Source organism: Opisthocomus hoazin, chromosome 25, assembly GCF_030867145.1.
Source record: "Opisthocomus hoazin isolate bOpiHoa1 chromosome 25, bOpiHoa1.hap1, whole genome shotgun sequence".
In the NCBI taxonomy this organism is placed as follows: Eukaryota; Metazoa; Chordata; class Aves; order Opisthocomiformes; family Opisthocomidae; genus Opisthocomus; species Opisthocomus hoazin.
The window spans coordinates 3830443-3847197 of record NC_134438.1 but is presented as its reverse complement, the minus strand read 5'-3'; the positions used below and the strand labels follow the sequence as shown (position 1 = coordinate 3847197).

General features: G+C 55.2%; 1 protein-coding gene across 8 annotated transcripts in view; it reads right to left on the bottom strand.

Moving 5' to 3' along the window:
• LOC142364099 (bromodomain-containing protein 4-like) overlaps nt 1–16755 on the bottom strand; it is a 32201-nt gene that overhangs the window by 8822 nt on the left and 6624 nt on the right. For 3 of the 8 annotated variants that reach the window (XR_012766178.1, XR_012766179.1, XR_012766180.1), the window contains 2 exons: nt 6777–6856; nt 3069–5247 (listed from right to left, as the gene is read on the bottom strand). Coding sequence is in view for 2 of the 8 variants with exons in the window: in XM_075442685.1 (XP_075298800.1) it covers nt 5209–5247; nt 6537–6836 (339 nt within the window). In the remaining 6 variants the exon portion in view is untranslated. Of the gene's footprint in view, nt 1–813; nt 1607–3068; nt 5248–6536; nt 6857–16755 lie in introns of those variants that run through there. The other 5 variants (XM_075442685.1, XM_075442683.1, XR_012766176.1 and 2 more) reach the window with 4 other exon arrangements.

The window sequence follows — 16755 nt, the reverse complement described above, 5'->3', positions numbered from 1 at the left end:
AGTCTCTGACTGAGCTGGGTAGTACAGTTGACAGAGAGAATCAACTATGCTGAAGACGACCTCGCTCCTCCCATTCATCTGAGCACCTGCTCCCGGCTGGCGTGAGAGATAGGGCACTGACCTGTACGGACATCTGGCCCGGCTGAACACAGCTTTTCTTCTCACCTCTTGAGGCCTCAGATCAAACACATTCCAGGGAAGATGCAGGGCACATCTCTGTGAGGAAATAATGGCTTGGGAAGCCAATTAGGAAAGGGAAATGTGTTGCCATTTAGGTCACGAGTCCTATTTTTAAACGCAGGCTGAATCCAGAAACGGTGCACAAACGGAAGGTGACAATACTGGAACGGTGTTTGCTCCTTCATAAGCTTTGTTCTGCTGCTTGGTGAGCAGTGGCTGCTTTTACGTTCGTGCAATAAAGGGATGCTTTAACTCCTGTCGTATGTGAATGTATAAACCAAGGAGGAAAGGCATGTTTGTCTAGATGGCTGAATCTAATAAGAATGAAAATGCTCCCAGCGGCCTTGTCGGAAGACCCTCTTCCCAGCTGCAGGGTGGAAGGGGGCTCCTTCCCCCCCAGTGACCCAGGAGACTCCAGTCTCTGATGGAGTAACTCAGAGCAGAGCTATTTTACACGCTGGCATCCAGCAGGTTTTTGAGAAAACTCACAAACACTTGAGTCAGAGCCTTAGCTTCTCATTGTCTTCAGTGCAGGTACTTCCCACCGTCCGGGGATGTGAACAAACCTTCTTCTCTGGGGTTCTGGCTTGGCGGTTCAAGCCCGGTAAAGGGATGCTTTCTGTCTACCTAAAAATTAAGACCACGCATGCATCTCCAAGGGACGTGGTCAGCCAGAAAATCCCAGGGGCTGTGGAAGTAAACCCTCTGCGAACGGAACGCGTCCCTGCTTGGGGCTGCTGAGCCCTGCTCCAGCTCCGCAAGCCCAGCTCCAAGCGGGAGCAAGGCCGAGCACGGGCTCCCGGCAGGCACACGCACACACACATGCACGCACATGCGCACACACACACACACACGTACACACACACGTGCAGAGACAAACAGGACACGCACGCACACATACGCATGCACTCCCGCGCACAGAGACCCCAGCACACCCACACACACGTGTACACGTATGCACAGACACACAGACAGACACGACTGGCCACACGCGTGCAGACAGACGCACACCGCGCTCAGCAGAACCAAAGCAGCAGCGGTGGCCTCATCCTGTTCCCCTCTCTGGCTGAGCAGAGTGAAGCTCCCTTACTCCTCGAGTGGCGAAAACACATCCCACAGCCCCTCGCCACATCCTTCTCTCTAACTTGGCGAAACACGGATTGGATGGGCGGACTGCTCGGCGGCTAAGGAACTGGTTGGAAGGTCACAGCCAGAGGGTAGTGGTCAACGGCTCGATGTCCAGATGGACACTGGTAACAAGCGGTGTCCCTCAGGGGTCCGTGCTGGGACTGGGGCTGTTTAACGTTCTCGTCAATGACTTAGCGAGATCGAGTGCACCCTCACCGAGTCTGCAGACGACGCCACGCTGAGTGGTGCAGGTTCCACACCAGAAGGACGGGATGCCATCCAGAGGGACCTGGACAAGCTGGAGAGGCGGGCCCGTGTGAACCTCAGGAGGCTCAACAAGCCCAAGTGCAAGGCTCTGATGGAGCAACAAAAGAAGTAAAACCAAAGCACGTCTTGGTTCCCAGTGGAGAACTGGGGTAGCTGTAGGATAAGGGACGCCTAAATAATTCCACTCCAGACAGCTCGGCCTTGGGAGGGCGGAGGCACCAAGCTCCAGAGATAGAGAGGCACCAAGAGGGCAACGAGATGAGAGCAAAGCAACCTGGAGGGACGCGGCATAGGTGATCTTAGAGCTGAGCTGGCGCAGACACAAAGGTCAACCAGCGGACACTGCGACGAAGAGCACGGGCCTTCATCTGAAGCCCCCTGACAACCACCTGGAGGCACCAGCAGACATGAGCAAAAGACGTTAACATCTGCTAATTGGTTCACGGGACAAGCATGAATATGCCAAGCATTTCTCGGAAATGTAATGAATCTGTATCTTGGGATTGTAATTAACCTGGCATGAAAAGGGTGTTTGGCGCACGTTTGGAGGAGAGATCCCCATGTGCCCGGCACCACAATAAAGCATACCCACTGAGCGGTGTGCGTTGTGCTGCTGGGTCACTGCCGGGTCTTGGAATCAACTGGTGACCCAGACGGGACCCTCTCTGTTCGCAGCAGGAGGCTGGGGGATGCAGGGATGGAGAGCGGCCCTGACGAGAAGGACTTGGGGGTGCTGCGGGATGAAAAGCTGGACATGACTCAGCAGTGTGAAAGCCAGCTGTGCCCTGGGCTGCATCCCCAGCAGCGAGGGCACAGGGCGAGGGGAGGCTTCTGCCCCTCTGCCCTGCTCTGCTGAGACCCCCCGTGAGCCCTGCGTCCAGCTCTGGAGCCCTCAGCACAGGACAGAGCTGGAGCTGTGGGAGCGGGGCCAGAGGGGGCCCCAGCAATGATGCAAGGGCTGGAACCCCTCTGCTGGGAGGAAAGGCTGGGAGAGCTGCGGCTGGGCAGCCTGGGGAAGGGAAGGCTGCGGGGAGACCTGAGAGCAGCTGCCAGTGCCTGGAGGGGCTATAGGAAAGAGGCAGAAAATACTTTCAGCAGGGCTTGCTGTGACAGGACAAGGAGCAACGGCTTTCCACTGAGGGGGGGCAGATTTCGGCTGGGTATCAGGAAGAAACGTTTTAGGACGAGGGTGGTGAAACGCCGGCCCAGGCTGCCCGCAGAGGCAGTTGATGCCCCGTCCCTGGAACCATTCCAGGCCAGGCTGGATGGGGCTCTGGGCATCCAGACCCAGGGGAAGATGTCCCTGCTCGCTGCGGGGGCTGGGCTGGGTGGCCCCTGGAGGTCCCTTCCCGCCCAGAGCACTCTGTGACTGTGAGCTACACGCACGCAGAGGTGCGCACACACACACGCAACACGCATCCATGCACACACGTGCACACAAAAATGAAATGATGCCATGAAAAGCCGGAGCTGCAGACTCACGAGTCGGCACACTATGAAACAAGGATTCTTTATTGCGGCGCCGGGCACACGGGGGATCTCTCCTCCGAACGCGTGCACCGAAAGGACACCCTTACTAGGTATTTATGCATTGTTAACGTACACATTCGTTACATTTGCAAGAAATGCTTATCACCAGCGGGGGTTTCCAGATTACCCGCAGCCTCCTTATCTCCGCAGTTTGCACCCCTGCTCTCCCGAGGCCCAGCCGCCTCAGGGGATTATTCAGGAGTCCCTTACCTTGCCCCCGCCCCGCCCCAAGTACTCACAGAGAACCGAGGCTGTTCGGGCTGTGCCATGATCCTGACCCGCAGTGAGAACAGCCCCTCCGGGTTACACTGGTGACACTCACAGGGATCACTGGGGGGGCTCCTCCGCGATGGGGGGGGGCGTGACTGGGGAGACCTCCCCGGGAACCGCCTGGGACAGGGGGACCCCGAAAGGGAGGGTCGGCGGGGAGCCCCCAGGGTCAGCCCTGACTGGGGGGGGCAAAGGGGTCCCCCCGCCAACCCCTGGGCTGTTTAGAGGGGGGTGGACCCGAGTTGGGGCTCACCTGGGGGCGGGAGTGCTTGTTTCCAGACGCCTGGGTCCTCCAGGCGCTCAACTCCTCCCAGCCTCAGTTTCCCTGGTTGAAAGGGGGGGGTACTTGCCCCCCCAGACTGCGGGTACTGGGAGGTTCAGACCATACTGAGAGGGGCAGGGAGCCCATCCCAGCGTGGGCCACGTGTCACCCTGGAGACAAAGTCTGTGTCCCCAGAATGAAGGCACACATGTTGATGTCGTGGGCCTTGAGGTGACCTTGGTGTCCCCAACATGGGGGGACATTGGTGTCATCAAATCTGGGGGGACTGTGATGGGCCCAGGGTGGGAGGACTTTGGTGTCCCCAGATCTGGGGGGACTTTGGTGTCCCCAAAGTTGGGGGGACTCATGTTGATATCATTGATCTTGAGGGGACCTTGATGTCCCCAACACGGGGGGATGCTGTTGTCAGGGACACTGGTGGTGCTGGTTCTGGGGGCACTTCAGCGTCCCCAAAGCAGGGGGGACCCCGGTACCCTCAGTCACAGGACGTGACCTCAGTGTCCTCCGTCCTGGGGAGAGCTCAGTGTCCCCAGCGTTGATGGGGGGACACGCCGGTGTTCCCAGCCTGGTGGGATGGGCTGTACCCCGAGGTGTCCCGACTGTCCCCGGGGAGGGAGGGGTGACATCGGATGTCCCTGGGGGTGACGGAATGTCCTCGCAGGTGGTGAAGCTGGAGCAGATCGAGCACACACTGAACGAGAAGCTGTCGCCTTCCCCTTCCTCATCCACCTCGGGTACTCCTTCAAGGTGGGCACCAAGGCCACCGTCACCCTCCCACGGTGGCCGCAGGGCCCCAGCATGGTCCCTGGGGTGGTCCCTGTCGCTCCCAAGATGGTCCCCATGGCCATGGGGTGGTCCCCATCACCTCCAGGAGGTCCCCATGGCCTCGGGGTAGTCCTCATTGCTCCTGGGATGGTTCCCATCACTCCCAAGATGGTCCCCATGACCTCAGGGTGGTCCCCATCACCTCCAGGAGGTCCCCATTGCTCCTGGGATGGTCCCCACCACCCCCAGGTTGTCCCTATGACTTCAGGGTGGTCCCCACCACCCCCAGCATGGTCCCTGGGGTGGTCCCCACCACCCCCCCAGGATGTCCCTGTGACCTCAGGTGACAGATTTCGGCTTCATCAAGCGAGTAAAGGGCCGTTCCTGGACGCTGTGCGGCACCCCCGAGTACCTAGCACCCAAAATCATCCTCAGCAAGGTGAGGGGGGGCGTTAGTTCAGGTGACAGTGGAGGAAAAGAAGGTTATCAGGAGTAATCACCATGGATTCACCAAGGGGAAATCATGCCTGACCAATCTGGTAGCTTTCTATGACGGCATGACTGGCTGGGTAGATGAAGGGAGAGCCGTGGATGTTGTCTACCTAGACTTCAGCAGGGCTTTTGACACTGTCTCCCATAACATCCTCCTAGGGAAGCTCAGGAAGTCTGGGCTGGACGAGTGGTCGGTGAGGTGGATTGAGAACTGGCTGAATGGCGGAACTCAGAGGGTTGTCAGCGGCGCTGAGTCTAGTTGGAGGCCGGTAACGAGTGGTGTCCCTCAGCGGTCAGTACTGGGCCGAGTCTTCTTTAACTTCATCAACGACCTGGATGAAGAGTTAGAATGTACCCTCAGCAAGTTTCTGATGACACCAAACTGGGAGGTGGGGTAGATACACCAGAAGGCTGTGCTGCCATTCAGCGTGACCTGGACAGGCTGGAGAGTGGGGCAGAGAGGAACCTGATGAGGTTCAACAAAGGCAAATGCAGGGTCCTGCACCTGGGGAGGAACAACCCCATGCATCAGTACAGGCTTGGGGCAAACCTGCTGAAGAGCAGCACTGCGGAGAAGGACCTGGGAGTGCTGGTGGACGACAGGTTGACCATGAGCCAGCAGCGTGCCCTGGCTGCCAAGAAGGCCAATGGCATCTTGGGGTGCATTAGGAGGAGTGTGTCCAGCAGGTAGAAGGAGGTTCTCCTTCCCCTCTACACTGCCCTAGTGAGGCCTCATCTGGAGTACTCTGTCCAGTTCTGGGCTCCCCACTTCAGGAAAGATGAGGAGCTACTGGAGAGAGTCCAGCACAGGGCTGCAAGGATGAGGAGGTGACTGGAGCATCTCTCCTACGAGGAGAGGCTGAGGGAGCTGGGCTTGTTCAGCCTGGAGAAGAGAAGGCTGAGAGGGGACCTTAGAAATGCCTCTAAATATCTGCAGGGTGGGGGTCGGGAAGACGGGGCCAGACTCTTTGCAGTGGTGCCCAGTGACAGGACAAGAGGCAGTGGGCACAAAGTGAAGCAGAGAAAGCTCCAGCTGAACCCGAGGAAGAACTTCTTCCCTCTGAGGGTGACGGAGCCCTGGCCCAGGCTGCCCAGGGAGGCTGTGGAGTCTCCTTCTCTGGACATATTCAAGACCCGCCTGGATGCGGTGCTGTGCAGTCTGCTCTGGGTGACCCTGCTTCGGCAGGAGGGTTGGACTGGGTGACCCACAGAGGTCCCTGCCAACCCTGAACATTCTGTGATTCTGTGATTCTGTGACCAGGAGGGCTAGGAAAGGGATTTGGAGCACTGGAAGAAGGACTGAGAGTACTAGGGGGACTGGGAGAGAGACTGGGAGCCCTTGGAGAAAGACTAGGGGGACTGGGAGCACTGGGAGAGGCCCGTGGGGGCCTGCAGAGGGACTGGGAGCAGTGGGGGGAACTGGGAAAGAGCCTAGGGGCACTGGCAGCGACTGGGGGAGGGACCAAGGGTATCGGGATAGAAACTGGGAGCACTGGTGCTACTGGGAGAGAGCCTGGTGGTGGATCCTATCATTTCAGGAGAAGGACAGACACAGGCCAGACCCAAATGGTCTCACTCCTTCCACTGAGAACCATCGTCCTGTCTTTCGGCCTCTACTTACAGGGAAGTTCAGCTTGACGGCGTCCACAGGCTGCTGGAAAGGCCACACAAACTGGTGCTTCCATAGCGTCTTCAGCACCACCTTGAGCAGATACTGCAGCTGGTTGCTCTGTCGCTTGGGTTTGTTGGGGTTGGAGGTCTCCGGCGGAGGGGGATTAACGCTTACAGCGCTGCCTTGTTGGGGTTGAGCCCGTGACTGCGTCATAGACATTTGGGTGGTTTCTAGTCCATCCCCCATTACCGGCAAATTTCTCAGTCTCGTTCGAGGGCCGCTCTCCGCCGACATTGCTATTGATCCCATTGCATTCCTCACTGGACACCCTGCAAAACAACGAGGGAGACGAGCTCACTACAACCCCAGGCTTTTGGTACAACGCGTAGCTTAAAAATAAATGGGCGGATTCCGCCAGAGTAGCTCGGGCAACTAGACCTTGCGCCCCGCTCGCTGAACAACAGCGTTGTCTCCTCCCAACAAACGATGTCAGGGTTCTGCATCCTGCGGTAAGAAAGGATATTCTGAGGCAACTGGCTGTCTCTGCTCCTTAGTGAGTGAGTTTTATCCCTGTTATTGTCTAATCTAGTCAACAAGGGAATGGTCTCCATCAAGAGCCTTCATTACCTCTTGAGGAGGCTCTAACGACCAAAACGCTGCTCGCTCTCAGCAGGTACCAGCTTTAGCTCCAGGGTTGGGTTCGCCATCACTGGGACTAGACGTTAATTTGGCACTGGCCAACTTTTAGCTCCAGCTAAATGAGCGGAGGCTGACAAATTTACCTCCTTTCAGCTTCTGGGTAGCCCCCATCCTGCCATCAAGGGTCAGCTCACCCCAACGTCATGCCAAAGACTGTCTTTCAGGTGAATGTTGAGCTTCCGCGGGATGCTTCATCTGAACCATGCAGCGGGCAAACCCACGTTTAATTTGGTAGATAATCTAGGTATATAATCTTTAGGCAGATAACATCTTCAGGTGGTTAATTTAGGTAGATAATCTAGGTGGAAAATTCAGGTGGATGATCTTTAGGTAGATCATCTAGGGAGATAATGTAGGCAGATAATATTTAGGTAGATGGGATAGATAATCTAGGCAGATAATCTTCAAGTAAACAATCTTTAGGTCAGTGATCTTTACTAGGTAATCAAGGTAGGCCATTTAGGTCAGTGATCTTTACTAGGTAATCGAGGTAGATCATTTAGGTCAACGATCTTTACCAGGTAATCTAGGTAGATCATCTAGGTCGATAGGTGTGTATACGCTCACGCCAAGGGTCTGGCCACAAGTTTGGGTTCTTATTCTGCTGCTGTAGAGCAGCCCCGCGTCTCGGGTCGCGGTCTGGACCTGCAGACGTGGTCTCCGCACGTAACGCAGCAAGGGACGAACAGCCAGAGAGATGCAGCGTCTCTGCAATTTTACCTGCCACGTCTCCCAGCTGCTTCCAAGCGCCCATAAAACCTCAGCCAGTCTTAAACCCCTGCTTAAAGTCTGTGGTCCGTTGCTTTTACCGGCCTCAAACCAACACCGGCTTAAGAAAACTCAAACGTAGATGCACATTAACCTACAGATTAAGAAAATTATAATTAAGAATAATTAATCTATAGCTAAAGAAAACCCGCCGGTAGCACCACCTCGGAACACAGTGACCTAAATGCCTTCGTTAACCTCACCGCTCATTGCCGGACTGACCACTCCACACCGTACCTTCTTGTTTGGCAGAAAACACCACGTTCCTTCACGGCAACGGGGCAAAGAAATGGGAAAACCGCTTTGCTGATTACTGCGATGAACATTTCGGCGCTTTGTTAGGCAAAGCTCCACGTGAGCTGCAGGAGGACGGAGCTCGCTGGGACAGAGTCTGGTGAAGTGAGGCTCAAATTCACCAGGACTGCGCTCGCCCGGATCCATGTGATTTTAATGCTGCCTGCCAAAATAATAATCCTATTTTTCCCCCCCTGGGGATGGGGACGGGCAGGGGCAGGGGCAGGGCAGGGCAGGTCTGGAAAACTCCCTGTGTTGCTGGGGTAAAGGGAAGGCGGCCACGGGGCCCGGGGAGGAGGTCAGCTCCAGAGGACGCCGGAGATGGGAACTGCCCAGAGGAATCACCAGAGAATCCATTCCATGGCTTCGCCGGGCTCGAGGCAGCGGTTGGGATGTGGGAAGGAGAGAAACTCCTTGCTCTACGCGTTGGCGGAAGAGCAGCAATGGGGACAAAGCCTGGAGACGGGGGGGCTGGCGAGGGACGGAGGGAGCGTGGGCATGTCCGATTTGGGAGGGCAGCAGGCGCCAACGCTCATGTGGAAACAAGAGCAGGGATATTTTCCAGCTGAAAAGCAGGAGAAATTAATAACCGGGAAGGCACAACAGGTTGTCAGAGTGCCAAAAAAACATCTTAAGGGGGGGGGGGGGGAAATCTCCTGGTGACTTGAGGAGGGTGGTACATGCAAGAAACGGCTGCTTTTTATTTGGGCAGATGATGCTAAACTGGGAGGAGTGGTGGATGCACTGTCAGGCTGTGCTGGATCCAGCGACACCTGGACAGGCTGGAAAGTTGGGCAGAGAGGAACCTGATGGAGCTCAACAAGGGCAAGGGCAGGGTCCTGCACCTGGGGAGGAACAACCCCAGGCACCAGTACAGGCTGGGGTGGACCTGCTGGAGAGCAGCTCTGCGGAGAGGGACTGGGAGTGCTGGGGGACGACAGGGTGACCATGAGCCAGCAGTGTGCCCTGGCTGCCAAGAAGGCCAATGGGATCCTGGGGTGCATCAAGAAGAGTGTGTCCAGCAGGTAGAAGGAGGTTCTCCTCCCCCTCTGCTCTGCCCTGGGGAGGCCCCATCTGCAGTACTGGGTCCAGTGCTGGGCTCCCCAGTTCAAGAAAGATGAGGAGCTACTGGAGAGAGTCCAGCACAGGGCTGCAAGGATGAGGAGGTGACTGGAGCATCTCTCCTACGAGGAGAGGCTGAGGGAGCTGGGCTTGTTCAGCCTGGAGAAGAGAAGGCTGAGAGGGGACCTTAGAAATGCTGACCAATATCTGCAGGGTAGGGGTCAGGAGGACGGGGCCAGACTCTTTCCAGCGACAGGACAAGGGGCAACGGGCACAAACTGAAGCAGAGGAAGCTCCAGCTGAACGCGAGGAAGAACTTCTTCCCTCTGAGGGTGACGGAGCCCTGGCCCAGGCTGCCCAGAGGGGCTGTGGAGTCTCCTTCTCTGGACATATTCAAGCCCCGCCTGGACACGGTGCTCTGCAGCCTGCTCTGGGTGACCCTGCTTGGGCAGGGGGTTGGGCTGGGTGACCCACAGAGGTCCCTGCCAACCCCCGCCACGCTGGGATTCTGGGATTCTTTCAGGCTGGCTTCAAAGGGCAGACGCCGAAGACTGAAATCAGAGGCAGAGCTGCACGAGGAGAGCGGCTGTAAAAGAAGTCGTGCCGAGGATTCAGCTCCTCATACCCCTCACAGGGGCGAAAACCTGCCGATGACTCTCCCCCCCACCTCAGGGGAGCGACCGAGAAAGATGCTGAACGTGAGCGGCTGCAAGAAGCCGCCCCAAACGCTCCTCCTCTCTTGCCTCAGCCTAAAGAAAAAGATTTAGAGATCAGTCTTCAAAAATAAAAAACCCTGAGAAATGAGCGTTATCAAGTTAAAAAGCAATTTTGTAGGTGGGTTTTATTTTTAAACTCTTTACTTGGAGGTTATCTGCCCGCCCTGCTGAAGTGGAAAATGGATTTTCTTCGCTTTTGAGCCAGCGACGTTGAACTGCGGACATGGAAAGGTGTTGGGGTCGATGTAGCTTGAGCGTCAGCACGACTAGGCCGCTTAAGCAAAACAGTTAGCATAACTGAACAGGCCGCTGGAAAGGACAGCTAAGAATAGCAATTGAGAAAGTTCTGATAACCCACATCATGTGCACTACCAAAAACAAGATGTGTTCAAGGACGTGGAGGCAGTCGGTTGCTATTAGCACTAGTGCATAGTTACCAATCATAAGGGAATACGGGGTGCGTGAACAGTGTGTGATTCACATCTGTAGCCTATCCGAATAAGCGTGATCGCGTGTACAGATATGAAAAATGTATATAACCACGCAAGGGGAGCAATAAAGGGAATCGACTGTGCATTGCATCAATGTGTGAGAGTCGCTCCTGTCCCTGCACGGATGCTGAAACTTGGCAGAAAGGATTTTCTTTGCTTTTGAGACGGCGATTTTGAGTCGGTGACATTGAACTGAGGATATTAAATCCAATTCTTTCTAGCGCGCAGACAGCCAGACGCAGCTTACAGCAACGTCTGTGGGGTGGAATCCATCCACAGCAACTTCATCAGAATTTCAACAAGACAGAAATGCTTAAACCCCGCTTTCAGAAGACACACAAGGTTTAGGACACCCAAGCAGCAAAACGAAGCCGGTACGGTCTCGCTGGAGCAGCCGAGGCAGGCACGCACGTGGATTAGCGACTGAATTTAATCCTGAACGCCATTTCTGCTCCAATAACCGGATCACTGCTGCTCCGTTCTCCACACTAACCAGCTCGCTTCGCACGCGTACTCCAAAATCAGCACGATTTGGCGGGTAAGACGCAAAAATCAGCGGTGAAAAATGTAGCAGAGAAAGCATCGCGCATGAGAAAGGGCTAAAAATCCAGCAGTCCGCGTTGATTCGTGCGTGGAGCAAGACGTTCTGCTCCCCGGGGGTTAGTGATGGGTAAGTACAAACCAGAGAGGATTGGCATCGTCCTCCGGTTTCGGAATCTCATGTTCCTTGCAGTCGTATCCGGCGGCACTCGCGCTGATTCACTCCGCCCACAGCCTAAAGGCGACTTCTCAACCCTCTGCGGCACACGAAAGCTGCGTTTTCCAGGGAAAATAAAGCCGCAGGTTTCTCCCGCCGGGGCGCAGGAGGAGAGGACGGCTGGGATTTGGTTTGGGAAGGCAAAGCCAAGCGGCGTAATCCAAGCTGGGGGCGGTTACAGCAGGGAAAACGCCGAGCTACGAGCGGTAACATTGCAATTCGTGGTTCAGTTGCATCATTACGGGTCCCCCCCCAGGACGTGTTATCTACAAACAGCCTGGAAAAGGCGGCTCAGCCAGAAAATCCAGCCGCTGAAAAGAATAACTAGAAAATCTGTGGTGGCCAGCACTCCCTTTAATTCTGGCCCTGCTGAGCCAGGAGCCGGGGATCAACACGTGCCACAAGCATCCCACGCCTTCAACAGGCAACACCGAGAGAGGTGACGACAACAGCTAACGGCGCCTCCAACGCTTCCTGACCTCCAAATTCTCGGGTGAAGGTTTAATTGATGACATTTGAGCCTATTTTTAATTGATGACTCCGGTGATGGCCACGGGGAAAACGCAGCGGCTTGCTCCTAACCCGAGACAGCAACGTTCAGCTGATGTTACCAAAAAAACCTACACCCGGAGCCTTCCCAGCAGCCAGCCCCACAGGTGCTGCTCCCCTCCGGAAGAATTTACCAACAAAGCAACCGTGCCACTTCCATTTTCATTTGAAAAACGCCAAAAAGAGGTTTGCTCCCAGCTCCCGTGTTATTAAGCGTTATTTTTTTATGTATAGCGTGATGAAAAAGGGAAAGGGATGAAGAGCAGCGTCCGCTCCTCAAGACCTGCTTGGTATTGGTTTAAAGTGGAGTTTGAATCCCAGCTCAAAGAGTCTCTCTCTCTCGTACATCTCCCGTCCTCCATTTCTGGAGCCACATCCCGAAGCCACAACCTGAGCCAGAAAACTCGCACGAGGGGAAAATTCCCCACCCCAAATTCAATCCTGTGATGAAATGAATTTCCCCTGTACTCAAAGCTCCAAGGTTGAAGCTGCTGCATCGCATCCCCAAGTGCCCCAAGCACTGCGAGCAACTTGCCGTGAAGCTGGCTCAAAAATCCCAGTGGATAAAGCGGCGCGAGGGTCAGCGCATCCTCCTTTCCTTAGGGAGCCGGCTGGGAAACCTCCCGGAGAGAGAGACAAAGCGCCGCAGCCAACGGCGACAAAGACCTGTGTACACACCATAAAGAGATCTCGTAAAACATTTCTGGAGATGGATTAGCGCTGGCGTGTGCCTGTTTTTCCCCTTGAACCCCTATTAAAGAGATGCTAATTATCCCCCTTAATGCGTGGAAACGGTGACCGGAGTCCTCCGGGATCATCCAGAATTAAGAAATGCCGCTTCCACGGGGGCAATGGGGGTGGTTTAACGAAGGTAAAGGTGGAAAGACCCAAAGCAGGAAGGTTTTTTGCTATTTACACATGAGCAGCAGGGATTAATTAGTTGGGAAAGGCAGCGGTGGTGTCTCTGTACCAGAAAACATTCCGTTTTTAATAGGATAAAGGTCCATGGACGTGATTCGAGAAAGCCAGCACGGCTTCGCCAAGGACAATTCCTGCCTGCCCAACCTGTGGGCTTTCTCTGCCAGCGTGGCAAGATCAGGGGACAAGGGAAAAGCGGCGGCTGGGATCTATCCGGACATCCGCAAAGCCTTCGCTGCAGCCCCTCCCGGGATCCCGCTCTCTAAACTGCAGGTTTTGCCAAGCTATGCATCGCTCGGCAGAAATCACCCGCGTGCAGCCCTGCTACCCAAAAATATTTATTAGAGACTGAAGGGGAAACTCGTTTCCATCTGTCATCATTATTAATGATGTCGAATTAACGTCATTTAGGAAGGGATTGGGGAAAAAAAAAAACCAAACCACAAGTGAGGAGGGCGCAGCTTGCCCTTGTGCCCCGGTGTTCACGCGGAGATGGGCATCAATAACCTCGGCTCAGCGGTTCGCTCCCTCTCCCCCGGTGCTGCGATTATTTGGGGGGGGGGAAATAAAGCAGGAACAACGTGCAGCAGGATACTGAGGAAAAAAAATGCCGTATTAATTGAATTTTTCAGGGTTTAGCTTTTGATTACGCAGCAGTATGTACGCTTTTCTTAAAAAAACAGAAGACTGGGGAGTGTTTCCACAGCACTGGGGATCTTGAAGCGGTCCAGACACCTCGTACACCCAAGTTACATCAGATTGATGTACCCAAGACATCGAATTCCCAAATTCCCAGACTCGGCGGTGAAGAAAACCCTTTTTTCCTGGCAGGTACCCGCAACATCAGACCGGGCAACGTTAGGCAACGTTCAATCGCGCTGGATGCTGCAGCGCATGAACAGAATCCAGGTCCCTGGCGGAATTCAACTCCGTCGCAGACCAGACTCGGGCCGGGGAGAAGTATTTTACCCCAAGTTCGACACACACACGGTGGGGGCTGGGTATTTTAGGGCGATTCTGAAAAAAGAGACGCCCCAAGCGGCGCAGAAAGAGAGAGAGAAGTGCCCCCTCAGTATCTCCTCTCACCCTGTAAAATTCGAGGGTCAAAGGCTCGAGCTTGCCTGTGGCATGACAGCGTTTTCACCGGGCTCTTGCCGAAACTCCCTCGGTACAGTCCAGCCAACGCTCCGCGCTTTCCATTTCTTCAGCCCTACCTGACCTGCTGGGGTGGTTTCCAGCGCAGAAATTACTTCGCCGCCGCCGCCACCAAGTTCGTGTCTTTACACCCAGAGGAAGAGAATTTGCAGCCCTCGCCCCACAGCGTCGCCTCCCACCTCCGAGCTCTTAGCCTTTTGTTTTCCACTTTCGTTTTTAACCGTTCCCCGCAGAAACGGGAGCGGGAAATCCTCGCTTTGCGGCCTGCCGTCGGTAGTCGGCGCCTGTTGCTGCCTTTCCTAGTTGGATCCCTCTAAAGAAAAAATCCGCTCATCGTTAATTCATCATCGCTGTTCCGTTTTAATGACGCGATCTGTGTCAGCGGGGAAGCACAAAGGGGATGGACTTCTTCCCGGCCGGCATCGCCTGGGTCTGACCCAACCCTAGAGACGCAGGCAGCCGTTCTCAGCATCCCTGACCCCCGCCCCTCTGCCGACGGGGACGTGCTCACCTCCCCAGCTACCCACGCCGGCTTATTTTTCACTTCCCTCTGTCCGTGCGGACGTTAGCCCGGCGTTTCCCAGCTCCTTTTGGTGCCCCACGGGAGTCAGACGCCGAATTCCACCATCGCTTCGCTCTGCTCCGTGCCCTAAATACAGGTTTCCATGCCAGGAGAGTTTATTTACTCCTGCGCCCTAAACCACAGGGCTTCCCTCTGCTTTTTGGGATGTCTACACCACTGGGACAGCAAGAAAAGTCTTCACCTAAGTTTATTCCGCTGTCCCTGCTGTCTTTTTGGGGGGAGAAGCTATTTATAGGCTGATTTTGGGGGAAAAAAGGTAAGGGTAAAGTAGAATTTGCGCAGTTTTACACCTGATGTAAGAGCCAAAATAGACACAGACGCACGCGGTGTTGCACTACAACTCCCAGCTGCTGAACAGCGACCAAGCCCCACCTGCAAAAACCATCCGTGGGGTGTGCTTACCTGACAGGTCCATTGTGGAGCCAGTGCCCACCCCGCAAGCCGTGGGGAAGGCCACGGTGGAGCAGGTTGTCCCCCCTGTAGCCCGTGAGAGGTCCACGGTGGGGTAATGTTCACACTCTGCAAGCTGAAGGAGGTCCAGGTGGAGCCAGCTGTCCCCCTACAACCCCACCGAGGTCCACAGTGGAGCAAACATCCACCCCACAAGCCATGGAGGACCCCACGCCAGAGCACGTGGACATGCCGGAAGAAGGTTGTGACCCTGTGGAGAGGAGCCCGTGCCAGAGCAGCTTTTCTGGCAGGTCCTGGGACCCCGCAGGGGACCCACGCTGAAGCAGTTGGTGAAGAACTACAGCCCGTGGGAAGGATTCATGTTGGACAAGTTCATGGAGAACTATCTCCCGTGGGTAGGACCCCATGCTGGAGCCAGGGAGGAGCATGAGGAGGAAGGAGCAGCACAGACAACGCGTGATGAACTGACTGCAACCCCCATTTCCCATCCCCCCGTCAACCCAGAGCGTCCCCATCCAGCGGGATCAACGCCCACATCCCCAGCACCACCGAGTGATGGCTCCTCCGTCCACTGGCCCGGGATCTAGAGGCGGCAACCGAAGGTCCCACCACCACTCTACGACACCGTCCGAGCTCAGCAGTATGTCCCCACTTGCTGGCACATCCCAAACTGCCACCGGCTCCTGTTACGGCAGATGGATGGTGCTGGAGGACACGGATTTGCATGGCAGCGTGTCTCACCGTACCTGCCCTGTGACCAAAGTCCCAACTAGTTGGCTGCTGGTCATCTTCGTAGTTAACTTATCAAGACTGAGCCTTCCCCCAGTGATGTATTTGCAGACAGCGGCACCCAACATCGTTATCCCAAACTCAACTCCACCCATCCCCGACCACCCGGCGCACCAAGATGGATGGAGAAGAGGCCAAGCCCTGGGAGTAGGCGACTATGCAACCGAGAAAAGTTGCTGAAGTTTGTCTATTTTCAACCAGAAAAATGTCTATTTTTACCCATTCTACTACCAGTTTCCAACCACACTGCCAAAGTTAAGCATCCTATAGGTACAACCCAAGCGTGAGGCTATTTCCACCCTCACAGCTTGAGAACAAAAAGGATTTGAGGCCCACTCTCTACTCCAGCCTAATATTCCCAAGAGCTGCTCTTTTCCTGGAAAGGTGCAGGATTTCCACCCCCCATTTTGCCTCTTGCTGTCCACTAACAAAAAATCCTCTGAGGTCAAGGCATTCCCAGAGCAGCCAGATATTTAAAATACGCACTTTATCACCCGAGACTTCAGAAAGCCGATGGCTCGTCGTGTCTGGGCTACGTCCGTAACCACACACAACTTGGAGATGCTTAGAAGAGCAAATTTTGGGTAAAGGACACCAAAACCGTCCCATCTGTAGCCTGTCCCCCTGTGCTGGGTGCAATGCAAAGCCCCAGGAGAAGGCAGCGCTGTCTGATCGGCGTCCGAGGTGGAAGGCGGCTCCCCAGAGCGCCTGACTGAGCAGAAAGCGGCCAAATTGCCACTCGGTGGCAGCCGCGGGGAGACCACCCGGACTCACTCAAAGCGTTGGCCAAGGGGTGTGGGAGAGAGGTACAGCTGGACGCGTATGCGAAGGGGAGCAAAAGAACTTGTGTCTGACGTTATTAAATACCAGAGAAATACACCAAGATACAGAAAACTCTGAATTATTTCACGTGTGTGAAGCTTCTCCCCGACCTCGCGCTGTCGCCTTGGCTCTCTGCTGTTTCTGTCTCTTCTTTTCCCTGCCGGAATCAGCTCCCTTGGTAAAACGGATTTAAATTTGGCATCTAACGAAGTAT